Source organism: Heptranchias perlo, chromosome 16 (assembly GCF_035084215.1).
Source record: "Heptranchias perlo isolate sHepPer1 chromosome 16, sHepPer1.hap1, whole genome shotgun sequence".
NCBI lineage: Eukaryota > Metazoa > Chordata > Chondrichthyes > Hexanchiformes > Hexanchidae > Heptranchias > Heptranchias perlo.
The window spans coordinates 5,967,750-5,983,991 of NC_090340.1; the positions used below are offsets into that span (position 1 = coordinate 5,967,750).

The 16,242-nt window shown below is 44.8% G+C and overlaps 1 protein-coding gene across 2 annotated transcripts; it reads left to right on the forward strand.

Annotated features, from left to right (window-relative positions):
- Positions 1–285: 285 nt before the first annotated feature.
- Positions 286–10,623, forward strand: LOC137333249 (H-2 class I histocompatibility antigen, alpha chain-like). Of its 2 annotated transcripts, none has more exons than XM_067997408.1 (5): positions 286–507; positions 699–1,028; positions 4,290–4,571; positions 7,458–7,572; positions 9,923–10,623. In XM_067997408.1, exons 1-4 carry the CDS (start codon positions 453–455, stop codon positions 7,568–7,570), a joined length of 780 nt encoding a protein of 259 aa, XP_067853509.1. In that variant the 5' UTR covers positions 286–452; the 3' UTR covers positions 7,571–7,572; positions 9,923–10,623. The 2 variants fall into 2 exon arrangements, with proteins under 2 accessions (XP_067853509.1, XP_067853510.1); XM_067997409.1 differs by having other exon boundaries at positions 708–1,028.
- The last annotated feature ends 5,619 nt before the right edge of the window (positions 10,624–16,242 follow it).

Sequence of the window (16,242 nt, forward strand, 5' to 3'; positions counted from 1 at the left end):
GAACAGAGTCGGGTTCGAACCTGCGAACTTCAGCTCTGTGTGGTTCAGTGCTTCACCACGCGATAAATGGGGACGGAGCGAAAGAGCCAGATACAGACCGCATTCACGACACCTGCACATACGTATGTGCAACAGGTTTGTCTGCGATCTGTTCAGTGAAGAGCTGTTGCAATTAGATACTTTTCACGTAATGCAAAATAGTTCCATTTTCCCGTGGTCACCAATGAGATCTGGGTCATTGTAACTTTCAGTGTGTTGTCATATCTACGTGCACATATCTGCCATAAAAGTGAACCAGTTCATTGAAGCTATTGCCTCAGATAACTTGTGGAGCGCCTGACTGTAACACTCAGTCCCAGATTATCTTCACCATCTCTCGATGTCCTGCACCCTTCAGTGTTTCCCGCTGACTTACAGCAAGCAAGTGATCGACTTCATCGCTGTTGCTCAGAATGTCTATACGTGATGTTTTGCGATACCTCTCAGCTGTGGCCATTATTTGCACAGGTTTATTTATGTATACCTATCTGTTAAGTGGGAAAATGTGAATAAAAAGTCCATTAGCAGTATGGTGGCAGCTTCTGCTCAATGTTTATTGCAATTTTCTCATTTCCTTTCGTTCTACTTCTGTCACATTATTTCCTCCCTTTTGATCCCCACGATCACTATCCCTGACTATAACCTGTGTTTGTGTTTAGTTCTGACAGTTATTAATGGGACCGCTCTCACAGTGACTCAGCTCCCTGCCCGCCTGACTCCGGTGAAAGGCACAAATGTCTCCATGTATTGCTCTGTGCCCCGCTTCGATCACAACGCAATGGTGGATGTTTACTGGCGGAGATCCGGCCAGGACGGGATTTTGGATTCGAGTGCAGACAAAAGGAAAACATTTAAACCATTGAAGAAAGGATCTGCCGAGTTTCACCTGCTGAATGTAGGTTTCCAGGACTCTGGAATCTATTATTGCAGCATGAGAGATTGGAGAGGAAAGATTTCCAACGGGAATGGGACTGAGCTTATTGTACATGGTGAGTATCGCTGAGGGTTAATGAACCTTCGTAAAATTCTATGAGTGTAGATTAGGGAATATTTAACAAAGATCAGCAATGATGCGTTTTCTGACAGGACTTTTGATGTTTCTCTCAGTTCGGTTCGGTGCGGCTCCTTTCCCCCTATTTGCAGTGAATCCTGTCAGTTTACACAGAGCAGCACCTCTTACCCTGCACGAGGCAGTGGAATTCAGATTGTCTCACTTCAGTCAATCGTTGTTCCCTTATCCCCTTTTACCGACATTCCGGAGTCCATGGACTTTTCCCGAGGGCCTGGTGATTCAAACCTGGGATACAAGAGTGACATTGTCAGTAACTGTTAGTAAATAGATACAAGTATCACACAGAGACAGGGGAATAGGAATGAGGGGAGCAGAGCAAATCCAGGAGCGAACCATGAAATAATCAACCGGACAGAGAGGAGTGACAGGGTAACGCTGAATAAAATTGTACTGCATAAAATTCTAGATTGTACGTCCACTAACGTTAGATTATATTTACACCTATAGATGAATTTACACGCATAGATTTATTTACACTGATTATAAATTTCACTTACACGGATAGATTTATTTACACAGATTATAGAATACAGTTACACTGAAATGCATTTACACTGATTATAGGTTTCACTTACACGGATAGTTTTATTTACACTGATTATGGAATTCAGTTACACTGATAGATTTATTTATAGTGATTATAGATTTTACTCCGGGAATGTAATCCTGTAATCATGTAGGACTAGGCTGGACTTCTGATGTCCACTTGAGGCACTTTATCCAAACTGTGGATTTGTTCCAAATACAATAGAGCTGGTTAGTAAAAAGCTCCACCTTTAAAATTGATAATTTTGAAATCGACACCAGAGGGTAAGAGGCGAGATTATAATTGAGAATCTGAAGAAGGGAGAATGGGGTTTTCAAACATTGGATAAGGAACATTTCCATAAAATAGATGTAAATCCATACCGCGCGGCCCATGCATGGATCATCTCCTGTCCCAATTCAGTCTGTGTCTCGAGTAGTATCTCGGCGGGAAAGCCGAGTGTATTTCCCATGGATCCCAGTGTCAGTGTGGGAATCATGTTTGAAATGAGGGATGGAGCAGGTGGTTCGGAGGACAAGTTCGTGACACGAGATCACCTAAGGAAAAGGAGTTAACAAACGCGAGTAACCATCTGAGATGAGAGGGGTCTGCAATTAAAAGATGGAAATATCTTCCGCTCCCTTTGATGTGGGGGGTGGGGTGTTTACTGGAAAATACCAGTTGCTGGGATGCTGTTTATCATGTAGTTGGATTGGAATGACCAAAAAAACTAAAGTTCTCACAAGCGGTCTATGGTCTGGGGGTCATTCTCAAAATGTAAAACTCCTCAATTAAAAGAGAGAAGAAAATGTCAAAGGGAATAAAAAGAGACAAAAGGCAGATCTTGACTTTGTGCGATTGTGTAAAACGGTTGATGGCGAGTCGGCCGCCATGGAAATCAAAATGGGGAGAGGTGTAAAGCGGGCTGCCGATTCGCTATCACCACTTTCAGACTATGGCACAAAGTCAAGATCAACCTCAAGAAGCGGGTCTGTGGGAGGATTGGGATGAGCAATATCTGATACGGTTACATGCGGTGGACCCTGATCCGTCCCACAGGGGTCTGTACTGGACCAGTAGACCCAGTAGAAATACACTTTAATTCTGATCATTTATTATTCAAACAGCCTCCACAGGAGACGAGCCTATTGGGATAATGGAATTCAGAGTGGGGTTGCATTATAATTTTCCCATTAACAAACCGTTGACTAGCCCACAGCCGAGGAGTCAGTGTCAGTGTGAGTGTTCCTTTAGAGAAAGACCATTAATTCTAAGGAGAAAATGCAAAGCGAATTCAGTGACATGATCCGAGGGATGAGAGAAGATGATTATCCACTGATCTGTTTAGGAGAAACAATGGGTCATAAAATTAGAATCAGATCTAGAAACAGAAAGGTGAAGGGAGAAGATTCATCTTCACTCCACGGTTGATTAGAGTATGGAATTGATCGGCGCACGAGGCTACCGAAGAGAATCAAAGACAAGGTTTCGGGGAGAATTCGACCAACAGTTGAAGAAAAATGCATGGAGAAAGGCAAGGGAAAGGATTGGGGTAGGGGGCTGGGAGCTGGACTGTGGCGGCCCGGGCACGTTGCCTCCAACTGTGCTTAACTTTCTATGAATTCACTCGAAAACAAGGAGGATAAACGAGACAGGCAATCCGAGCGAGGCGGGGCTTCGGGGGTACCCAGCTTATCCCGATCAAGATATGGGTTAAACATAGGCCATTTCACAGGGTCAGATTTCTGCCCACAATCCCGCCCCTCAAGGCTCCCAGTCGGGAGCGCAGTCTCCCTGAATTGACTTGTTCCCAAAGATGTCATTGAAACGGATCTCTGTTAGAGCAGAATCGCCGCCTTATCCGTCATATTTGTGAGCTGGTTATTTTGATATGATTTGGCCGCCACATCGATCTGCACATTGTACCTGAACAAGAGCGAAGTGTTGAAGTCATTCATGCAGATCGACTGCCGGCGTCAGGACCTGATTATCTCGGAAATGAACCGAGTGGGTGAGCTCTGGTATCGGACAGCCTCACCGCTGTTAGACACTGACAACAATTCCAAGACTGGAACGGAGACAATGGGTGATAGCGAATCGGCAGCCTGTTTTACATCTCTTCCGATTTTTATTTGCATTGAAGTCAGTGGAATGAAAAATCGGGAAATTTAAACGGGAAGTGGATTCGCTATCACCCGTTTTACACAATCACACGGTCAAAATCTACTCCAATTACTTTTCGTATTGTTCGATTCAGTTAACACGCAGTCTGTGAACCTATATTAGTGAAGGTAATGTCTCCCTGTTAGTGACTCTGAAACCTATTTAAAACCGAATGTGTAAGTCACAGTGAATCACCTGCAGAAATAGGCACGGGTTCTGTTCAACTTGGACATTAACTTTCAATGCCCAGACATGGGGGCCTTCCCGTTGACCGAGTCCTGGATCAAGACAAGAACGAATTAAATATCACTATTCACTGTTTTGATCAAAACAGCCGTTCGTTATGCATTCTAATATGGCGGTGTAATTTCCCTCTAAAAGGGACTCTGCAGATGCTCCATGCTCTCCCTTCTCGCCCTCTGTTCTTTCCTTTCTCTAATATAATATACGAGTAGTGATTTCAACTCAATTCCTTTAACTCCTTTCCAGTGCCGCCAACTCCTGTGAAGATTACCCGCCTGCTCTCTCCGTCTCTCACACTCCTCTGTACAACGGCTGCTTTTTTCCCCGAGGAGTTTAACCTCACTTGGTATCAAAATGGCTCCGAAATTAAATCTGGGATAAACACGGTGCAGACACGGAGCGAAGAGGGATTGTATCAAGTTTTCAGCTCCCTCATCTCTGTGCAGAGTGGGACGGTTTATATCTGCCGGGTGTCCCATGCCTCTCTCCCGGCTCCAGCTGACGACAGCTACACGGTTCGTGATCCGGGTAAGAGACCCACATTCTCAGCACTGGAATAAACTGTATCTGTGTTACATATAGGAGCCATTCAGGGACTTTCTGTCACCACTAATCCACGCCTGAACATTCTCAATGCAGTCAGTGTGTATGGGGTGACTGTGCTCATTGCAATTTCAAAAAGCTTTCGATCTTGACTTTGGAGATATGTAACCGACGTCTGAATCCATATCGCCCCATTTATACTATCACCCAAGGTCAAAATTAGCCCCGGTCAGTCTGCCGAAAATCGGGTATAACAGGCGGCAGATGCGCTACCGCCCAAAATTGAATTTGACCCCATTATCTCCTCTGTACTTTCCTGCTCAAAGCCTGGTCTGGCTCTCCACCCGACCATTGCTACAGCCGGCCCCTGGCGAGCCCTCGTTCCGCTGCTCATAGCCCTAGTCTAGCTGTCCATTAACCCTTCCCCCTTCGGGCATCTGTCTGGTCTCCACCTCTCGTGGCTAGTGGCCTGCACTTTCTCTCTGCCCCCATTTCCTCACTGCCCTCTCTCCCTACCCATTCCTCTCCACTTCCTCCCCAGTTCATCTTAATGCCCTCTTGGTCCCGTCAAATATCACCTGCTTCCCTTTCTAAGCCGCCCCCCACCCCCGCACACACACACTCCTTCTCCTCCTCCTCCGCATCTCTTCTCTCTCTCCTCGGCCCAACATCTTCCATCCATTATTCCCACCCTTCATTCCGGTAGTCTATCCCAGTTCTACCTCCCCTCTTCCCACTCCGCCGTCCCCTTTGGCTTCCTCTGGACTCCATGGTCGCCGCCTTCCCTCACCTCGGCCCAGTTACCACCTGCTATATATTTCAGTTCAACGGAGGACTACATTTAGTTTTCACTCCCCCTGTGAAACACCAGGAGATTGCGACTAGTACTAATATAGTGGGTAGCATTTCCACGGGTCTCCCGATATTCGGCGGAAGATCCGCAAAACCCTGGAGATAGGGCGTGAGCAGCTTTAATTATATCGCTCAGAATCAATAAGCATTTATTTGTTATGTAAAAAGAAACTTAAAAATGTATGGCGTACAGAATAACTGAACAATATCTTGGTCGAATCATTTCCTGCTAAAAACCTTACTTCACCCGAAGTGCGGGATTTGGGGGGGTGGGGGGGACTTTGAGGGGTTTCTTCCCATTGACGTTGGATCAGCGAAACAGCAGTTCGGTAACTCGAGAAAAAAAGGCATAAATGCCGTTTACTCCCTTTCCAGTGTTTCTGAAGCGTTTCCGCTAAAGTTACGGCGAACTTACGGGAGAAGCTCGCGTGGAAATTCACCCCCTCGGTCTTTACTTCATCGCGCAAAGCCATCGGATATTATCCACTAATATTATATCAATAACGATCCGTCCTGGGACCAAAGGCCCGAAATCACTGTTGACGATACCATCAGTCAAAAGCTAAACGCCTTTACATCATGTTTTGGCCGCTAGTTAGTGGGAGTGTTCATCCGTTTATAATAAACCCCTCAACAGCTGTATTAAAACAGTGAGGAACATCGGACAGACACAATGAGACATCGGAATTGTCTATATTTATATATTCACCAATAGTAACGTTGAAGCAAAACATGTCCAGTGACAGAAGAGAGAAGTTGAAATAAGTTTCAAGAAATAAGAATATTATTTGGCTGATACATGATCAGAAGGTTCATGATTGGCATCCGAATTGTTTTCTGCTCAGCTCACTGTGGTACAATCCCTCGTGTGAAGTAATGAAGAAAGCAAAATATGTTCAGACATCAATAAAATCGACTCCAGAATGCAAGTAATAAAAATCAACAAATGAAATTTTCCGTTGAAGCAAATATCAGACACACTGGCCCAGAAAATAAATACCCTGCACCGGGTACAGTCCACCCGGATTGTCACGACAGCACTGACTCTAAGGTTTCAGAGCGTGCGAGCAGGTATGGAGATCGTCAGTCCCAATATTCAGGACTAAATCAATCATAGCGCCGTCATAAATTGGATCAATTCCAACTGAATGGACAGCAGGCAGACAGGAAGTGATGTCAGTGGAGTGATGTAGCGAAAACTAGTTGTTGACCCCGCTCTCCGACAGTGTAATCTGCAGAGGGGATGGGGGCTCAGAGAGAAGACCCGAGAAGTCACTTGTGCTGCGGACATTAAAGCTGTTTGTCTGTACATCGATTTCAGTGTTTGGTATATGCCTGTGATATAATCTCACTGGGGCTCAGGTACTGCAGTAAATCCTCAAAAACACAGTCCTTGAAACGAACACACCCACTGTCATCAGTGAGCACTCTCTCTCTCTCCCTCTCCCTCTTTCTCTCTCTGCTTCGCTCTCTCTTTTTGCACCTCTCTCTCTCTCTGTCTGTGTGTGTCTCTCTCTCTCTCTCTCCCTGTCTGTGTGTGTGTCTCTCTCTCTCCCTGTGTGTGTCTCTCTCTCTCTTTCTCTCTCTCTTTCTCTCTCTCTCTTTCTCTCTCTCTCTTTATCTCTCTGCCTCGCCGTCTCTTTTTGCATCTCAGTCGCTCTCTCTCTCTCTCATTCTCTATGTATGTATATATATATATACATGTCTCTCTACCCGTGTCTGTCTCTTTGTCTCTATCTATCTATTATCCCTGTCCCTCTCACTGTCCATCTCTCTCTCTCTGACTGTCTGTCGCTCTCTGTCTGTTTCTATTTATCTATTTCTCCCTCTCTCTCTCTCTCTGTCTGTCCGTCTGTGTGTCTGACTCTATCTATCCATTTTCCCTCTCTCTCTGTTAATCTATTTATCTCTCTCTCTCTCTATCTATTTATCTATTTCTCCCTCTCGGTCTCTTTCTTTTTAACTCTACTGTTTTTTCACTAAACTCCTTTAATTGTCCTTTCTGTATCTGCCCACCAGCCTCCACAGACCGATTCCCAACCTTGAACTTCTGCCGTTTCCTGTTGGGGTTAATGGTGATTCTACTGGGAACCACCATCATTGTCGACCATTTGAAATCAGTCCCCTTTTAAAGGTAAGATATTGATTTCTTGATTCAGATAATTTCCGTGGAATTATAGTAATCAAACACAGGAAACAAAATAATAGAATCCTTATTTTGCGACTTTAGATGTCTGGGTCGATTGTTTGCCTGGACATTGGCTGCCATTCATTCATCTTCACTTTCTTATCTATCCGAGTGTTCACAGCAAGAAAGGTAAACCATTTTACAGGGTGTAAAAGTGCCACTCAGAGTTATACATACACCCATCTCTCACTCACTCTTACTTTACACCGCCATCTCTCACTCATTATTACTTCACACACACATATTTCACTCACTGTTACTTACACAACCATCGCTCACTCACTGCTACTCACATAGATCCCTCGCTCAATTGGTACTCACACACCTATCTCTCATTCACTGTTACTCGCACACCCATTACTCACTAAATTGTTGCTCACACATCAATCTCTCACTCACACACATCTACATAAGAACATAAGAAATCGGAGCAGGTGTAGGCCATACGGCCCCTCGAGCCTGCTCCATCATTCAATCAAATCATGGCTGATCTTCGACCTCAACTCCACTTTCCCGCCCAATCCCCATATCCATTGATTCCCCTAGAGTCCAGAAATCTATCCATCTCAGCCTTCAATGACTCAGCATCCACAGCCTTCTGGGGTAAAGAATTCCAAAGATTCACAACCCTCTGAGTGAAGAAATTCCTCCTCATCTCAATCTTGGATGGCTGCCCCTTTATCCTGCGACAATGCCCCATCATAATCATACACGCATCTCGTACTCACTGTTACTCACATACCCTTCTCTCACTCTCTGTGACTCACACACTCATCTCTCAATCACTGCTACTCACACAGGCATCTCTCACTCACTGTTACTCACACAGACATCTATCTCTGACAGTTACTCACACGTCCATTTCTCACTCAGTGTTACTCACACATCTATCTCTCACTCACACACCCATTTCTCACTCATTGTTACTCACACACATCTCTCACCCACTGTTAATCACACACATCTCTCACTCAGTTGTTACTCACACACCCATTGCTCACTCACTGTTACTCACTAACCGATCTCTCACTCACTGTTACTTGCAGACACATCCCTCACTCACCGTCACACACCCATTGCTCACTCACTGTTACTCACTAACCGATCTCTCACTCACTGTTACTTGCAGACACATCCCTCACTCACCGTCACACACCAATTGCTCACTCACTGTTACACACATCTCTCACTCACTGTTACACACACACATCTCTCACTCAATTGTTACTCATACACATTTCTCACTCAATTTTACTCACACACCCAATGCCCACTCACTGTTACTCACCAAACTATCTGTCATTCACACACCCATCTCTCACTCACCGTTACTCACACATCCATTGCTCACTCACTGTTACTCATACACCTATCTCTCACTCACTGTTAATTTACAAAGATATATCTCATTCACTGTTACTTTGCACACACATTTTGCACTCACTGTTACTCATACAACCATCACTCACTCACTGGAACTCATATACATTTCTCACTCAATTCTTACTCACACCCTATCTCCCAGTTACACATTCATCTCTCACTCACTGTCACTCGCACACCCATCTCTCACTCATTGTTACTCACACAGGCATCTCTCTCTCACTGTTACAAACACAGTCACCTTTCACTGGCAGTTACACACACACCCAGGAAACTCAAAATATATTAGCTCCTCGTTCTATCCAATGCAGAAATGGGCGTGTGAGTAACAGTGAGTGAGAGATGGATGTGTGAGTAACAGTGAGTGAGAGTTTGGTGTGTGAGAACCAAGAGCCTGCTGCACCAGAGGCTGGAAATGGAGATAATGGAGCAAGAGTCCTGAAGCAGAGGAATAGACCTGTATTTCAGCAGGGCGCTGTTTGTACTGCACCATAATGGCAGGGAGGTCCCAGGTTGCATTGCTGGTCTGCTGATTTAGCTGATCTCAGCCGGGGCAGTGTCAATTCGACTTGATGTCCCTGGGCTATTGAAGGACAGCGGTTTGCAAACGTTTCCAGCCTCTGGTGCAGCAGGCTCTTGGTTCTCGTATTTGGAGCTGTTGTATCAAGTTCAGACCCATTCAATGTGATCACTTCTTGAGGGATTATCACATTGCATGAGGGGGATAATCACACATCATATGGCGCCTCTTTTGTAACCCCGGCTTAATTCACAAAGCAATATCCTGGCACCGTGAGTCTCGGTAGAAGATCAATTAAAACTAACCGGTGATTCTGATCTCGGATTTGGTGCTCACTTTGTTTCAGCATCAACTGTTTCCGGTTCATTCTGAAATCAACTTTCTTTTTAACAGCAACACACCTGATGACAAACTGGCAGCAGCTGCTCCTGATTTCACCGACTCCAGGAAAGCATCGAATTAATGTCAATGAATCAATGCAGGGTCTGAGCTGACGGGGATTATAAAGTGGAAAGTCGATTTGAAGGGGTTCATTCTGCATTGGATAGAACGAGGAGCCAATATATTTGGAGTTTCCTGGGTAAAAGGCGCCGTTCACCCATTTGTAATTGTCTAACACACGATCCGTGCCATTAATGGGGCAGAAAGTCAGTTTGAGGATAATCAAATCCTTCAATGTGATGGGTAGGTTAGAGTAAAGATTTTCCCGCGCCCAGAATCCACCGGAAATCATCATAAATGAATTGTGCCAGCTTCGCGTCAGTTTCAATTGTTTTCCTCGATTTCGAGGCAGTTTCTTTGACAAAATGTAAATTATCCGTTATTGGAGGCTGAGTAATTTCTGTTCCTACATTTGTTGAATATGAGAATGGTTTATATCAGGAATAAATGGTGCTGGGGGGCCCATGTCAGGAATGCAGAGTATTGGAGGCGTTCGGCAATGAACGTGTCTCTGCTTCTCAATATCAAACTATTTGCCCTGTATTCAAGCGCTATTTCTAAACATGGGCCCCGAACCCTGACAGTCATTGACAGGCCTTTAAAGACTGTAACACGTGAGCGTTCGCTGCCGGTAATAAAAGGGATTAAATGAACACAGCAAATTACACTTTTATTTTCTCTTACTTTTAATTCAGGAAAAAACTGTTTTAACAAATCCCCGCATCAGACGAATAGCAATAAAATTAATGCTCATCGAAATATTAACAATACGGGGGGAATGTGAGCATGCGATGACAGCAGAATGATTCTGAGAGCATGGACAGGAGTGGAGTCCCTGCCCAGATACAGTGAGGGGCTGGAGAAATAAAGTGAGCACTGGAATTGAACTGGCTCTGTCAGCGTGGATATACACATTTCCTGGGATAGAACTACCCGAGTTCGGCCCCACTCACATCATCAGCTGGGGACTAGTACACAGAGAACATTCTCAGTCTCCAAATGTGTGAACGGTTTTTACACTGGGAGCAATCGTGGACTGTGTTAAACAGGGACAGTTACCAAATTGGAACTGATCTCTGCGCTCACAGTTAATCGGAGGTGCTCTACATAAATATTCATAGGATCCCGTGTGTGCAGGGCATCGACACTCTGCCCTTGTAAAGTCAGCTGAACTTGGACTGAACACGGTATGATCAGTGGGGGAGAGGTCACTGTGATTGAAGAGGGAAAACACTAAGATTGAGGAGTCGAGCCGCCCTTTAGACTGATATTTACTCCACACACTCCAGTTACCGTCCTCTAATCATTAATGGACTCATGAGTCTCGTCACTCAGGAGTTTCTGACTGATGCTTCCTGTTACCCATCTAACGAATAGCACATTGCGGATGCCCTAATTATAATCTTTCAAAGTTCTCTAGATTCAAGAACTGTCCCTCTAAATAGGAAAATTGCAAAGATAACTCCGCTTTTTAAGAAGGGAGAGAGAGGGAAACCAGGGAATTATCGACCAGTTAGCCTAACATCTGTTGTGGGGAAAATGCTGGAGTCCATAATTAACGATAGGGTGACTGAACACCTCGAGAATTTTCAGTTAATCAGAGAGAGCCAGCATGGATTTGTGAAAGGTAGGTCGTGCCTGACAAACCTGATTGAATTTTTTGAAGAGTTGACTAAATTAGTGGACAGGGGAATGTCAATGGATGTTATTTATATGCACTTCCAGAAGGCATTTGACAAGGTCCCACATAAGAGACTGTTAGCTAAGATAGAAGCCCATGGAATCGAGGGAAAAGCACGGACTTGGTTAGGAAGTTGGCTGAGCGAAAGGAGACAGAGAGTAGGGATAATAGGGAGGGACTCACATTGGCAGGAAGTGACTAGTGGAGTCCCGCAGGGATCTGTCTTGGGGCCTCAATTATTCACAATATTTATTAACGACTTAGATGAAGGCATAGAAAGTCTCATATCTAAGTTTGCCGATGACAGAAAGATTGGTGGCACTGTAAGCAGTGTAGATGAAAACATAAAATTACAAAGCGATATTGATAGATTAGGTGAATGGGCAAAACTGTGGCAAATGGAATTCAATGTCGACAAATGTGAGGTCATCCACTTTGGATCAAAAAAGGATAGAACAGAGTACTTTCGTAATGGTAAAATGTTAAAAACAGTGGCTGTCCACAGGGACTTAGGGGTTCAGGTTCATAGATCATTGAAGTGTCATGAACAGGTGCAGAAAATAATCAATAAGGCGAACGGAATGCTGGCCTTTATATCTGGAGGAATAGAGTACAAGGGGGCAGAAGTTATGCTGCAGCTATACAAAACCCTGGTGAGACCGCACCTGGAGTATTGTGAGCAGTTCTGGGCACCACAACTTCGGAAGGACATATTGGCCTTGGAGGGAGTGCAGCGTAGGTTTATTAGAATGATACCCGGACTTCAAGGGTTAAGTTTCGAGGAGAGATTACACAAATTGGGGTTGTATTATCTGGAGTTTCGAAGGTTAAGGGGTGATCTGATCGAAGTTTATAAGATATTAAGGGGAACAGATAGGGTGGATAGAGAGAAACTATTTCCGCTGGTTGGGGATTCTAGGAGTAAGGGGCACAGTCTAAAAATTAGAGCCAGACCTTTCAGGAGCGAGATTAGAAAACATTTCTACACACAAAGGGTTGTAGAAGTTTGGAACTCTCTTCCGCAAACGGCAATTGATACCAGCTCAATTGCTAAATTTAAATCTGCGATAGATCGCTTTTTGTCAACCAAAGGTATTAAGGGATATGGGCCAAAGGCAGGTACATGGAGTTCGATTATAGATCAGCCATGATCTTATCAAATGGCGGAGCAGGCACGAGGGGCAGAATGGCCGACTCAGGTTCCTATATTCCGAATAGAGCAGTTTTATTAAGGGACTTGGAACTTCACAGCCGGTCCTGCGTTGTACCTTAAACCGTTTGATCAATTGAAGCTAATCATTTGTATGCAGTTACATTGGCCCAGGGACTTATTTCCGTGTTTCCATTGAAAGTTTCTTTGCTTCCCAATTTTCCGCTGATATTTCCTTTAACGAAGACATCTGCCCTCCCTTTTCTTCGCTCGTAGTCACTGCCCGTTCCCTATCTGGTCGCCCGTGACCGATTGCCATGTCCCATTCAGCTATAAAGGATCTCCATCCCACAATTCCCAATTTTATATCAGGAAATAAACCAGCAACAGCAATTTGCATTTATATAGCGCCTTTAACGTAGTAAAACCTCCCAAAGAGCTTCACGGAAACGTTATCAGGCAAAACTGATACCGGACCACATCAAGAGATATTAGCATATATGGACACAAGCTTGGTCAAAGAGCGACTTAAAGGAGGAGAGAGAGGTCGAGAGGCGGAGCGTTTCAGGGGGATATTCCAAAGCTGAGGGCCGAGGCAGCTGAAGGCACGGCTACCGAAAGGACTTCAATAAATGCAAATAGCTGCTTGGTAACATGCCCATTAATAAATAATAAACGTAAATAAACTAAAAATTAATCTCTGCGGTCAAAGGTCACCGACTGTGCGTTCTGGTTCTTTTCTCTTTGATGTATAATTTTCTTTTTTTGCAATCAATGTGTGTTTGTACAGGTATTTTTCACCGGGCACTACTGTGTGATGTAATTCCGGGTCTTCAGTGAGCCATTCCCTCTTCCAATGATCTCCACACACTCTCATGCTTCCTACAATAGAAATCTGCACCCTTGTGTTTGTCTGACTCCCTGGAGACCCAGTACCCCTGGGACTAACACAATCCTCGGTTGTTTTTACCAAGGAAGGTAAATGGAGTTCAGATACAATCAGTCATGATCTAATTGAATGGTGCAAGATGCTCGAGGAGCTGAATGGCCTCCTCCTCTTCCCATGTTCCGATGCCTCCTACATTTTTTCTCTCCAAAATATTTAAGGTGGGCTCAGATTCTGAATTAAATACTGGATTGATTTACAAACATTCAGTCAGCAGGAAACATGCAGAAAACCTTAAGATTGTATACAACGACAAAAGTCGGCCTTTTAAAGCTGCTTTCTGCTTTTGACAGCAGTGAGTGTGGGAAGTCTTTTGACCACAGTTTATAAAAAGCCCCCGCACTCACTTTCAGTTCATTTCAACAAAGACCACTTTGGTTTCCATGCTTTTGCGCTTCAGTAGTTCCCTCTCTCTTGTCTCTGCGATTAAATGCATAAATGTTTAATGTAGTCTTTGAATTGCCTGGAATGCATTGCAGATTCAGGTTGACATGGAATAATCCATGTTGATGTTGCAAGCATGAGTGTATGTGGCCAGCTCCGACCACTTCCTTGTATTCAACACCATCCACATCCCCCTATACCCGTCAAACTCAAATTACCCCCAACGATTACACTTACACCCTTCTCTTCCATATCTACAAGATGTCCGTTGGCAACACCATCCACTGACATGAGGACAGCTTCCACGTGGACGCTGACAACAACAAAAAATTGCATTTATATGGCGCCTTTAACACGGTAAAACGTCCCAAGGCGCTTCAAATGAGCGGTATCAAACAAAATTTGACACTGAACCACATAAGGAGGTATTAGATCAGGAGACCAAAGCTTGGTCAAACAGATAGGATTTAAGGAGCATCTTCAAGGAGGAGAGAAAGGTAGAGTGGGGAGAGCTTTAGGGAGGGAATTCCAGATTTTAGGACCGAGGCAGTTGAATTGCTGCCAATTGTGGAGCGATGAAAAACGGAGATGTGCAAGAGGCCAGAATTGGAGGAGTGCAGAGATCTCGGAGGGTTGTAGGGCTGGAGGAGGTTACAGAGATAGGGAGGGGCAAGGCCATGAAAGGATTTGAAAATGAGAATTTTGAAATCGAGGTGTTCCCAGACGGGGAAACAATGCAGGTCAGCGAGCTAAGGCTGATGAGTGAACGGGGCTTGGGGTGAGTTAGAATATGGACAGCAGAGTTTTGGATCAGTTCAAGTCTATGGAGGGTGCAAGGTCGGAAGCCAGCCAGGAAATCATTGAAATCGTCGAGTCTGGAGGTGACAAACAAGAACAACAACAACTTGCATTTATATAGCGACCTTAAATTAGTAAAACGTCTAAAGGTTCTTTAGGAGGCTTATCAAACAAACATTGACACTGAGCCACGTAAGGATATATTAGGACAGGTGACCAAAAGCTTGGTCAAAGGGGTAGGTTTTAAGGAGCTTCTTAAAGGAGGGAGAGAGACAGAGAGTTGATGAAGTTTAGGCAGGGAATTCCAGAGCTTAGGCATGGATGAGCGTTTCAGCAGCAGATGAAATGAGGCAGGGGCAGAGACCGGTCACATTATGGAGGTGGAAGTAGGTGGTCTTGGTGGTGGAGAGGGTATCGGGTCAGAAGCTCAGTTGAGGATGAAATAGGACGCCAAGTTGTGAACAGGTCGGTTCAGCCTCAAGTAGTGGAGAGGGAAAGGGATCGAGTTGGTGGCTAAGGAATGGAGTTTGTAGCAGGGACGTCTTCTCAATATTTAATTGGTGGAAGTTTCTGCTGATCCAGTACTGGACGTCGGTCAAGCAGTGTGACAAATCAGAGGCAGTGGAAGAGTCAAGAGAGGTGGTGGTGAGGTAGAGCTGGGTGTCCTCAATTTACATGTTTCTGGATACTGCCAGCAAGGGGCAGCATGTAGATTAGAAATAGGAGGGGGCCAAGGATAGATCGTTGGGAGACACCAGAGGTAATGGTGCGGGAACGGGAAGAGAAGTCATTGCAGGTGATTCTCTGGCTACGACTGGATAGATAGGAATGGAACCAGGCGAGCGCAGTCCCACCCAGCTGGACAATGGAGGAGAGGCATTGGACAAAGATGGTGCGGTCAACCATGTCAAAGGCCGCAAACAGTTCGAGGAGGATGAGGAGGGATAGTTTACCACGGTCACAGCCACAAAGTACTTCATTTGACTTTGATAAGGGCTGTTTCACTTTTGTGGCAGGGCGTAAACCTGATTGGAGGGATTTAAACATAATTTTGTGGGAAAGATGGGCATGGATTTGGGAGGTGATAATACGTTTAAGGACTTTTGAGGGGAAATGGACGATTCCCAACTCTGCTTGTCCACCCAGTCTCTCCCGCCCTCCACTGCCAGTATGATGTAATATTGCTTGTTCCCAACATCCAGTCTAAGATGAGACGTAATTTCCTTGAACTAAAGACCAATGCACATTTTGCGCTACTGGCACAGATTAATTTGACCTCAGTCTCCTCCAACCTGAGACTATCACAGTACGAT